The sequence below is a fragment of the Podarcis gaigeae genome, assembly GCF_964106915.1.
Source record: "Podarcis gaigeae genome assembly, chromosome: 12".
Taxonomy (NCBI): domain Eukaryota; kingdom Metazoa; phylum Chordata; class Lepidosauria; order Squamata; family Lacertidae; genus Podarcis; species Podarcis gaigeae.
Window position 1 is genome coordinate 24,245,335 of NC_139688.1, and position 12,032 is coordinate 24,257,366.

General features: G+C 43.7%; 1 protein-coding gene and 1 long non-coding RNA gene across 12 annotated transcripts in view; one reads left to right on the plus strand and one right to left on the minus strand.

Annotated features, from left to right (window-relative positions):
• The window catches only part of MALRD1 (MAM and LDL receptor class A domain containing 1), a 243,669-nt gene that overhangs the window by 223,412 nt on the left and 8,225 nt on the right, over positions 1-12,032 (minus strand). For 2 of the 4 annotated variants that reach the window (XM_083704544.1, XM_083704545.1), the window contains exons 2-5: positions 8,390-8,527; positions 3,932-4,026; positions 3,686-3,847; positions 1,087-1,183 (exon numbers count right to left, since the gene is read on the minus strand). In XM_083704544.1, the coding sequence (XP_083560670.1) occupies positions 1,087-1,183; positions 3,686-3,847; positions 3,932-4,026; positions 8,390-8,527 (492 nt within the window). Of the gene's footprint in view, positions 1-1,086; positions 1,184-3,685; positions 3,848-3,931; positions 4,027-4,490; positions 4,530-6,553; positions 6,628-8,389; positions 8,528-12,032 lie in introns of those variants that run through there. The other 2 variants (XM_083704546.1, XM_083704547.1) reach the window with 2 other exon arrangements.
• Positions 6,301-12,032, plus strand: part of LOC310828072 — a 95,175-nt gene continuing 89,443 nt past the window's right edge. For 3 of the 8 annotated variants that reach the window (XR_014556610.1, XR_014556611.1, XR_014556612.1), the window contains exon 1: positions 7,143-7,251. This is a non-coding gene — a long non-coding RNA (uncharacterized lncRNA). Of the gene's footprint in view, positions 6,316-6,722; positions 7,252-12,032 lie in introns of those variants that run through there. The other 5 variants (XR_014556608.1, XR_014556609.1, XR_014556605.1 and 2 more) reach the window with 4 other exon arrangements.

Below are 12,032 nucleotides of genomic sequence, written 5' to 3' on the forward strand. Positions count from 1 at the left end.
TTGAACTCTGCAACTCCAAGGGCTTAAATGTGCTTGGCAAATCTCCCAGTATCTTTTGTAGGTTTTAGTTGCTGCCTTGCACTCCACATTATTGCCAGTAAACCCAAATTATTGTAATGCAGACAGTTATTTGGGGTCACATATTTAGGGCAACAAAACTCTGGCCCTGTGCCCCTGACATTTTCCTTTTACTGCAGTCTCCAGAAGGTCAGTATCAATGGAGCAGAGGTGCAAGGCAGATGTTTTATAAGGCTGACTGCAAAGGTTGGCATTGTTAGGCATCTGCCAAGGCCCAAAAAACAGGAGGCCCACTCCCAATCACCTCCTGAACCTACTCCTCCATTCACTGCTTGTACATCTGTCCTCTCTGGGAGAAATGAACAAGTTTTTGAGAGAAGCTTCCATTCAGCTTCCACTCTTACTCCCAGTGTAGACTGGGCTCAGGGCACAAGGCAAGCAAATGGGCAATAACATCAATGATTAGGAGGAAGTGGGCTGCTAGGGGCAGGGAGGGGAGATCTCAAGAGCATCTTGTTCACAAGATCCCCCAAACCTGGTCCCAACACCAGAAACAAGAAAAAAATCACAAAAATAAAAGATTTGCCTGGCACAAATCTAGGAGGCCAGAAGGTAGTGTAGAAAGAAGCACCAGCGTGTGGTCTGGCCATGCACATGTATAGTCCCAAATACATTAAAACTCATCTGTCACTGCCACCTTTTGTCAACATCAAGGCTATGTGCTTTTAATTTTTGAAGTTCCTAGTGTACAAAATCACAAGATTGATTACTTGTTTGCATGTGGCAGGCATTACTCACTGAACTAGCTTGTTTTGCCAGCAAGCCAGCATCCAGGTAGAATGACACATGAACAGTCAGATTCTCCCCATGGCATCTGTTGCATACTAAAGGTTCACCACAAGCTAAGATCAGCTACGCAAGTAAATTCAAAACAGATGCCTGAAATCCCTGGTTTAATAGTATCTACGCTTAGAATGTCAACAAGGCATTCTTGCTTTGTGGCTTTTTTCTTTTCCTAATTAAGCATCAGAGAAATAATTTAGTACAGCTACAAGAATGCATCCTTACCAAAAGCTAGCAGACATCCTTCAGTGACTGAAACATCATCAATGGCAATGGTTTCTCCTGGTGCCCAAGGTTCAAATATTTGTCCTTTGATGGAAACCTGCATAACCAGAATATTAGGGAGACATGGTTATTCAGTAGTAATACTGTCTATTACAATACTGAAGTATCTAAAATTATCTGCAAGGAAGCTTATAAGGGAGCTTGGAAGAAGCTGTGGCTCTCTCTTTGTTCCTTTCTAGTTTACCAGAAGGTCTTATGGCCTAACACAGATGTGTTCTTTAAACATGTCCTCTGTGCCCACTCCTTTTTGGCATCAGTGTTAGAAGATAGGACAGGGGAACAGACACCAACAATCCCCTCCATTAAGCCAGTGTGTCATAGTGCTTAGAGTAGCATTCCCTACTTTGTACCATCAATTCCCATCATCCCTGGACATTGGGTGGTGTCGGCTGATGTTCAAATCTTCTGGAGGGAAGCAAGTGGGAAAGGCTAGGTTTAAGTGTCAAAGTTGGAGCAGGGAAACCCAGGCTCAAATTCCTGGTCAAGATTATTCTCTCATAGCCTAACTTAATTCACAGCGTTGTTCTGGGGAGAAAAATGGGTGGCTGAGGAACCTCGTATGCCACACTGAATGCCTTAGAAGAAAAGCAGAGCATGAATATAACTACATCCCTGTGCACCCATTACTTCTATGCAGCACATAACATAACTGAGAGCCAGTGTGGTGTAGTGGTTAAGAGCAGTAGTCTCATAATCTGGGGAACCGGGTTCGTGTCTCCGCTCCTCCACATGCAGCTGCTGGGTGACCTTGGGCCAGTCACACTTCTTTGAAGTCTCTCAGCCCCACTCACCTCACAGAGTGTTTGTTGTGGGGGAGGAAGGGAAAGGAGAATGTTAGCCGCTTTGAGACTCCTTAAAGGGAGTGAAAGGCGGGGTATCAAATCCAAACTCTTCTTCTTCTTCTACTGACCAGAGAGGATCTAAGCTACTAGGCCTAGGAAAGATGTTGTTTTTTTAGTTTCCACAGATTTTAAAAACTCTTTTCTAAACGGACGTTAGATAAAGGGCTGGTTCCTAAATGGAAGTTTCATTAATCTTGTTTGCTATAGGCTTGAAAACTGTAGTAATACAGTTCTGAGCACTGGTATAATTATAAACTATGCATATTAGCAAGTCTTCACTGCTCCTGTTTTATTGTGATTTTATACTTTTAGCTACCTTGTAAATCAACATGACTAAGAAGCTTGATATGAATAATGTGTTGGATCCAGCCTATTAGTTGCACTATTAGCCTATTAGTTTGTCAAAAGTCCTACTGATTTTAATGGGAACTAAGTGCAACTAAGCAAGCCATTATCAAGAAATAAATACATGTAGCAAGCCTAGACTTATAACTTCTTCAGGCATCAGGAAGGAAATTAAAAGGGATGCAGTAATACTATAGTGCCAGGATCCAATCCTGTGGACTGTTAATTATTCAAAAACTTAAACAACAGTACAATTTTGTGCTAGTCAGAGGTCTGTCACAGAGAAATTTCCTCTTGCACTTAGAGACAAGCAAGGCAGCATTGTACAGGATGGCTAATGGAGAGCAAGAATAAGTTTTCATTGGAATAACTAGAGATCTGACTGCAACTAGGTATCTACTCTATCTTGGCAGGGTATATTCTACATTTACTTTCAGGAATAATGCATAATATGGAATCCCAAAGGACATAATATTTATAATCCAAGAAGCTTGAATGTAAAGGGTTAGTATTTCAGTCTTCCATGATGTTATTTATTGCCCTACTGAATAATGACATACATATCAAAATAATCAATTTTCTTAATAGGTTGACTTCTGAGAACCAGAGAGTACCCAGAAGAAAATGCTTTTTACTTTTTTAGTTGGTATAACAGTATTTTTTTACAACAACCTAATTTACTATTAAATTAATGCTTTTTCTTCATAAACCAATATATGTATCTTCCTAAATTGTTTTAATAGGTTTAAAGAAGGCTGCTGCTTTTCTGAGAAACTGGAAAGCATTAAACATATGTAGAGTCACTATTGTTGTCTAATCAGCACAATGAACTTGCACTTTGAAAACCTATATTGAAATCCCTGTCCAACTGTTAACTGACTGACATGGATCTTACGCAAATCACTAAGAACCTCATTTTCTTTCAGTGCCAGGAAGGAAGACGAATAGAGTGCCTATGAAGCCCTAGGTGAGCTGACCTACGTGGCTCATAGGATATGTTAGGCTTGGAGGGGGATAAGTTGCACAAGTCTGGTTCAACATTCAAAGCAAAACGCTACTGAAAAGTAAGTGTAAGTGCATGGCTACTGTAAGTGGGTTTCATTATTATGTCCTCCCACTTCATATACTAGCATGTGACTATCCAGCTAATTTCAGTTTGAGTTACATGCATAATTACAAAATGAATGCTTCCATTAAATCATTGAGATAAGGTCAAGTAATACCAGCCATGAATTTTTCATCAGAATTCCACCTTATTATTCACTTGAATTAAATTTCTAGTGCAAGTTCTTCTCTTTAAGTTGACATTTCACTCATCCCAGTATTGGAATATGCCCAAGAAGCTTGCATACCTCGACATTCAGAGTATTGTTGATTGTGATCACAGCTCTTTGCCACTGATTTTTAATTCCTCCTCTTTCTTGCCATATGGTCCCCGAGGCTCTATCAGAATTGGTTTGGAGTCCCACTGTGAGGGTTCCATTTATTTGACCAATCCAATAGTAAAACGAAATCTAAGAAGAAAAATAGGAACGGTCCAAGTGTGTCGGCAAACTGCAGTGACAGCAGGCAATATAAAGAGGAGATAGTTCAGTTACCTGGCAGGTGAGCTGGTTGCTAGCCACAAAGACCACTCTGCTCCTCAGAATGGCCGGAAATGGGATGTGTTCAGAGGACAGTGTAAGGAAATGGGCTATTGATAGGAAGGAAAAAAAGTAGAAGTTGGTTTCCTGGACTTTGTAGAATTCTGGAAAACTCAGTATGAAAAAAAGAAAAGAAAATGGATAATGGATTAGGCAACTGGCCTGTAGCCAGTACTGAGCACTGTGGGTTAGGACAACTGGGAGTCACACATCAGATGTTAAAGTGAAACAATCTACTTTATATTCAATGAACAGATCGATCAGGGCTGATATATTTCTTACAAGCTGAGAGTTCTTGGTACAAACTGAGCAGCAACTCAATGTCACATTTTCTCATACCCCTGCTTTCATGTCACATTTTCTCATACCCCAGCTTTCATGTGCTGCTGCTGCTTTTAGATTATATTAAGACAATTAAAAAGATGTTGCAAGGTGCATTGCAGTAAATCAGATTCCTCCTGCAAACTTTGGGTTTCAAAAGCTTTGATGACTCCTCAGAAAGCACCTTTCTTACCTTCTTCCACTCCACCAGTTTTGCCCCCTTCCGTGCCAAACCCTAACTATATACAGCTTCTCCCTCTCTGTCCATCAAGCCACCACCCTCTCCTTTGAACACTCACAAGCTTGATTAGTGCCAGGTGAGTAAGGAACATGGGAACAAGGCCATCAAATCTATCTGCTCAGATATTCCACTGCTGACTCGGTCCTTATGTTGTGGATGACCTAGGAGAACTGAAACCAGCTGTGACCAATTTGAAACACCTGGCCAGTGGACTTTAGTTTAAGGAGTGCTACTACTGCACCAACTCTCTTTATAGTTGTTTAATTTTTGAAGTTTACTTTCTCAATTTCCTTTTCCTAAATCAAAGGCTGCATAGACGTCATACATTTAAAGCACGACTCTCCCCAAAGAATCCTGGGAACTGTAGTTTGCTAAGGGTGTCGGGAATTCTACTTCTGTGAGGGGTACACTACATCTCACAGGATTCTCGTGGGGAAGTCATATGCTTTATGATATGCACAGATCCTATTTGCTGTATGGTTGAATAGATGTGCAAGAGTTGTTTTGATAGGCACATGGGCATTGGTGTTTATAGCTCAGGGCAAGAGCCTGAGGAGATAAAGTTGCTCACAGCCATTCAGAGCCTTATCAGAACAAGGCTGCCCTCCACAGGCATGCAACAGTGAATGTGCTAACCCAGTTGGAATAGATTATTTTAATTTGAATTCCAAGGCTATACACATCTTTGTTTTTGTCATACAAAGTGACTGGCTGGGGTTTTGTACTGAGGGATATGGATGGCTGTGTTACTGACTTAATAGCATGGTGTTTTTTAATAGGTTTTTATTTTATTAATAATATGCTGCATTGTATTTGTATTTTGTATATTTCTTTGAGATTCTTTTGAAAATAAAATGATTACTTGTGGCTAAGTGAGCCCATTGAAGCTGTTGGTCGATTGCTGGGGTAGGGCAGGTGCTGCTATGGCTGGTGTGGAGGGGTGATTCTCTCAAGAGATCTCAGAGGGCCTACATCCCACAGCCCTGCAAGATCTCAAAGAGGGACAGGATGCCAGTCTCCTTTTAAAGGACTGGCCACCATCCCATCCAGGTTTCTTCCTTCCTCAACCAATAGGGCAAATTTCTCAGCCCTTGCTTCCTCAGTTTTATACCCTCCCAGTATTTTTTCGATGAAAATAGGGACGTCCCATTCCATAATGATAATTTTACTATGTTAAATACTGGGTAGACATAGCAGACGACATAGAGATTTCTCCAAGTAGTTCTTTATGAGTAAGCTGGAACTGAACTGAACAGCAAACAGCTCAGCTGGCCTGCTTTTATAGGCAGCTGTCTGTCAACATTGTAACAACAACAACCCAGGGTTTCCCGCCTAAATTAACTGACGTGGACCTGAGTGAAAACTATATACATGATACCCCTGGTGCTCAGGGTAATAACTTCAGTACATAACACTATTTATACCCTACAAATCTTACTGGGTTGCCCCAGCCATGCCAGACAGCTTCCAACATATATAAAAACATAAAAGCATTAAACATTAAACAGCTCGGATGTCCAACATTTCTGCAATGAAAATTGGGACAGCCGACCATACCCTCCAACATTTCTTCAATGAAAATAAGGACATCCTAAGGAAAAGTGAGACATCCTGGGATCAAATCAGAAACCAGGGCGGCTTCTCTAAATCAGGGACGTCCCTAGAAAATAGGGACACTTGAAGGGTCTGCCCTCTCTATCCTCCATCAGGGCAAGAGGCATTACCACAGACTTCAAGAGCAGGCAAAAGCACTCAAACAGTTTACAAGCTAGGCCTGGTGAGAGACTGTGTGATTGTAGAGAAAGAGGAGCAGCCATGGGAGAGTCCCAAAGGCCACAGAGAGGCCAGGAAGGCTGCATTTTGTGGCCAGGCCTCAAGTTCCCAACCCCGGCCTAACCCTTACACAGAGACCAGGCTGCAATGCCTTTGAGGCAGGGCCTGGATTCTTGCCATGTACTCCTAGAGGTGCTTTGCCTTGGCACTCCTAAAGTGACCCCAAATTCCATAACAGCAACCTCTTGTTGTGGAGACAACCATAGGACCTGGCTTCAAATTGTAGTGAGGTGGATGAGGGGAAAGAATGACAGCCCCCCCCCCCCCATAACAGTGTGTGGTATCTCTAGTGTATCAGCCTCTGTTGTCACCCTGAAAGGAAAGAGCAAATAATAGACAATTTAACAGAATTGGGGGGGGGGGATAGTGAGGGAGAAAGAGGCAGGCATATAATTTGAACCACCCCAGGAGTTTGGGTGGAGGCCAAATAACCGAGTTAGACCCAGGTGAGTAGTCTGAATCTCTCAAACTTGGAATTCAGGTGTAGGCCTCAAGCTCTGCTCCTGGTGGGAGCTTTGGCTGAATCAGTGTTGTTATGTGCAGGCAGAGGCTGCTCTTTCCTCCACAGCCTTCTCTCAATGGTTCATTCTCTCTCCCTCCTGCTTTGTCAATGTTTTAAACTCTCCCTTTACATTTTTCCTCTCTCCTCAGAAGCTCCTCCACCTCTCGCTCGATCCCGTCAGAGTCTCCTCAGCCAGAACCCTTGTGACATATCCTAAGGGTCAAAAAAGGTCTGTGCTCAAGGCACCCTTCTGTAACTCTGCATCTCACTGCCTAAAATCATTCCTGGGACTGTCTTTGCTTTCTGCTCCTTCCTTTTTATCTGACTTCAGACCTTGGCCTGGACCCTGAACTTCAGGAATATGTTATCTTTGATTGGGTGAGTCACTCTTTTCTCATTTTGATTTCCTGACTTTGACCCCTGGCCTGCTCAGACACAAATCCACAACTTGACATTTGCCAATTCCACCTAGGCTTGCAAGCAGTCACTATTCTTGACCCAGCACGACATATCGCTGCAAACCCAGGAAAGTGGCAGGCCATACCTTTTCAGAGAGTCACCCAGGGCAGGAACTATCACTGCCATGCATTACATCCAGCTTGAATAAAAAAAGAATTTCCTGAAAGTGCAGCTGAAAATTGACTGGTATTAAGTCAGAGGCTGTGACCGTATTTGAGTCCAATTCCCATTTGTAATGGGACTACCAATCTCTAACTTTTGATGACCATTTAAATTCAATAAAATGACCAAGACTACTTTAGGTCAGAAACCAATTTTATGCCTCCTAGTACACTTTCCAAGTCTTAAAATTACCAACTCAAGAAATGTTTAAAAGATGTCTTAAAAAAAAGAGTACTGTAAAAGGATTTCTTTGTGTACAATGTAATACTGAGGATACTTGTTTCCAGTGTTACCAGAGGTTCAAGGTATATCTAGAGGGACCATCAAAAATCTTCTTATGATGGTTAATTATCACTTGATAATATCTTTATGCATATAACATAATTATATGCAACAGAATTCTTCCCTTTTCCCTTTTCCTTCCCTTTTCCTCTCCATTGTTGTCCCTTATCATTTGACTCCCCCCCCCCACCCGAATACTCTGTGGCAACCATACTAAAACAAACTATAGGGTTCATGTTCCTGAAGGTAGAAAGGACCGGAAGCCAAACAGTATCACTGAATATATAAAATGTTTAGGTTTTCAAAGAAGACAGTTTTAATCCTCACAGAAAATAATAATTTGCTGAAGAGTAGCTGTGTTAATTTGTTGAATAAAAAATGACAATGTGTCTTGTGGACTCCAGACCAAGAAAAGTATTACTTCAACAGATGCATGAAATGGTATCTTTAGTTGATACATAGATAAATGTGTACACATATACATAAACTCTCAGGTGTAGAGCTATGCTGATAGGAATTGGAGTCTAACATCCAGCAGGCCAAAGTTTCCTCACCACTGATTTATATTGTGATAGATTTGTTTATTATTTGCAAGAGAGTAAGTTGCCCTTACCTGTGTTGTTCCCATTGTGGTCAGAATGAGGAGAGCCTATGATGTTCCTTCCGTTTCTCCTTATCCAGTCAACAGGTGATTTCTCATTGTTCATATTGCACAGATCACTTTCAAAATCACATTTTCCATAATAGGAACCTAATATTAAAAGGGTTATTTGCATACTTTGCATTCCATAATGAACACCTGCATTATACAAAATGCCATAATATATAACATGTACTGAAGGAGTGGAGACCAGAGGTCCACTTTGGAGAGCCAGGCTGGAGCCATTTTATAATCCAAAAACGCCATTTTAAAAGGAGCAAGCTAAAAAGGCTAAAAGCTATCTCTCTTCTGTTTGCAAAAGCATTCTTTGCAAATGCAGCATGTGTGGTCAGAACATTTCACACCTGTAGCTAGCTGCTGACCAAAATTCTGGTAAACACCGAAGAGAGAGCAAGAAGCAGGATGTCTAGCCCACCACAAAGTTCTAAAAGAAGACTGAGGCCTGAACTTGTTAAAAACCACAGAAAGAGGCGGGGGTCAAGGAGCATTTACGGGAATTGCCAATAGGTCAAGAGGATTATAAGCCATCAGTGCCACCTAGTGAATAATGCAGCCTGGAACCGAAGGGCCACCATCAATTCTTTAATTGGTTGAGCTTCAATGAATATGCATAAAGGGGAATGTCTGGGGGGGGCTGAACTTTGCTTTGCCTAAGGGGATAAAAACTGTCTGCCCCTGGTGTTCGGGGGCATTCTCTCATTTTTCCTGAATGCACCCCTTTGCTTTATTTGTCTGACAAATTAAACCAAAGTCAATAAAACTTGTGTTTAAAAAATATTGCTGCCTGGATTTTTCCATTCTGGTCTAGATTCTGAAGTTTCTAACATTTCTGGTGCCACAGGTGACTCGGATCAAGGACCTTAAGTCCTCAAAAAGACCAGAAGACCCTTGTCCTTTTCTAGGCAGGACGCAGGGGAAGAGCCAATAGGCCGCTTTCCTGGCGCCACCGAGGTTTTTCTTCGGAGGAGGGCGAAGCCAATTTGACCCTTCTGCTGGATCCTGTGAGAGGAGACAACGGATTGAAGGACCGAGGTTGACAGGGCAGGAGGAACCAGCCGGCTGGGGTGAGTACATGGCAAAGGGCCCTGAGGACATAGGAAACCTCCTTTTCTAAGGAGAAAGGACATCTTGATCACATGTTCAAGCGTGCTTGGTGGCAGTAAGGGAAGGATTGGCCCCTAATACCCACCCACGCTTAAGGATTTAAAGGAAGGCAGAAAGGAAAAAGGGGGGGACCGGGAGGCTAGTGTGTGGTACAGCGTCCAGTGAAAGAGGCACTTGGTGCGTGTGTGTGTGCAACCCCAGGGTATTCCCCTGGGGTAGAACCAATAAGTACTTCGTTTCCCAGCAGCGCGAGCTCGACTGGGCGAGGAAAGTTGGGAACTGCGTGTCTGCGTGTTTGGTGTTTGGGGACGCTGCACAAGGGCCATATTAAATATGGGATGGGTGGCTCAAAAGGTCCGGTAACTCCCCTACAGTGTACGCTGAACAATTTCAAGAAAGGATTCAGCGGAGACTATGGCGTTGTGATGACGCCAGAATGCTTGCGCACTCTGTGTGAACTGGGAAGTAACATAGGGGCCCTAACTGAGACAGGGCAACAAGGGGTATCTTTGAGGCTGAGTATCTATTTAGGGAAGAGTTTCAGACTCAGATTCAGCTTTGGGAGCGATGGAGGGGATCGCTCCAGAGATCCCTTAGGTTATCCAAGTTAGTATACAGAACTAGAGTGTATACAAAGGTTTCAGATCTCTGGACCTCAATGAAGGCAAGAGTTCAGCCAGGCAGAGCTGGAGAATTCTCTGCTGAGCTGTGGCTTTGGTAGTAAGGCAAGCCTCCTAGTTTCTCCAAAGCCCATTACTGAACTGGGAAGCACATGAGCCTTGCAGACCTCCAATAGTTTTGATCCCTATAGTAACTACAGCTTGACCAGGGAGGCCAACCTAAATCCCAGAACTTAGTTAGGGAAGAACTGGGTACCTCTGTGACCAGCGGCAGTTTGGAACACATCAGGGAAACCACCAGCAGCCCCCTAGCTTCTCTGATGACCAGTGAGAGGTGGTCTATGGCTAGGAAATACGAAATGGTTTCAGACCTATAGCAGTTACAGTTGAGACAGGGAGGGCAATTTAATTGGTGTCCTTAACCAGGCACCAGCTGGATGGCTCAGTGTTTAGGTGTGTCTCAGAGAACACTGCAATAGACCCCTAGTTTGAGGCTCAGGCAGAGGAGCCTCAAGAGAGGACCTGCATCTTTGTGGCCACCACAGTTGACAAGTTAGTTGCCACAGAAAAAGATGAAGGAAGAGATGAAGAAACAAGCCGGACACCTGAAGCTGACACAGGGTGTGAGCAGCCATGTGGCAGGTGTCTGTTGGAAGAAATATTAGAAGTTAAAAAACAAACAAAAAAAAACTGCACAGAACCAAAAGAGGAAGAAGAGCTTTCTCCATTTAACTTGGATGAGTTTGTGAACATGGATGAAGTTCTAGAGGTTCACGTGATAATAGAGAACCCCCCCAACCCCCTGGCTGAAGAAATATAAGACTGATCAATGCAAAATTAAGGAGCACAGGCAGGAAAACGCCTCAAGAAGCCCATTTACCAGGGATCCGAGGCAAAAGTCCTGGCCCCACCCCCATATGATCCAAGTGCCGTGGTGGCCCCCCTTGGGAGGACAGGGACAGCCCCATATCCTCAAAGCTCCACCGCTGCCCCGATATGCGGCCCCAGGAGCCGAAGCAGGAAAGGGGGGGCTGCCAGCCAGCCCAGAAGTACACAAGGCAGAGCCCAGTGACCAGGTCCTGGATGAATTATACCCCAGTCTTAAAGAATTGAGGAAAAAGATGAGCAAATACAGAAGTTCGACCACTATGTATCGAGATGCTGCAGACGCTTATCACAGGGGTCGAGAAAAAGCCTTTGGAAATTACCTAAACCAGTGCAGATCCAATCAGCCCACGTCCAATGTAGAGGCAGGGACAGCAGTCCTGACCCCCCCTTCGCGTGGTTTTTGACAATCCACCACCTCCACCCCCTGCACCTCCGGCAGGGCAAGACGGTGCTCAAAATGTCCCTGCCCCACCTGCCCCGCCACCGCAGCCTAGGACATTCACCCTTCAATATGTCCCCTTCACCACCATTGATTTGATGAATTGGAAGACCAGACCCACACCCCTGCGTTTGCTGAGAAGCCCCAGGCAGTGGTGGACTTGCTGTCCTCTATATTTGCAGCACATGAGCCTACCTGGACAGACTGTCAGCAATTGCTGAACACTCTCTTTACTTCAGAGGAAAGGAGGAGAATTAATACACAGGCTCTAGAACACCTAAAAGAACAGCAGGTTCAGGAGGCAGAGTGGCCTCAACGATATCCCTTAACCAACCCACAGTGGGACCCAAATAATGTGGACAATCGCAATGCTCTAAGTACCTATCATAGGACAATGTGCAAAGGACATTAGAACCAAAATCCAAAAACAGCCTGGGTTCCAGGGCATGTCCAGATCTCATATCATGGCCATCGCCCAGAAGGTGTTTGAACAAAGAGGAGAGGCTGAGAAGAGGGAGAAAAAGCAGTGGAGGAAAGAAAAGGC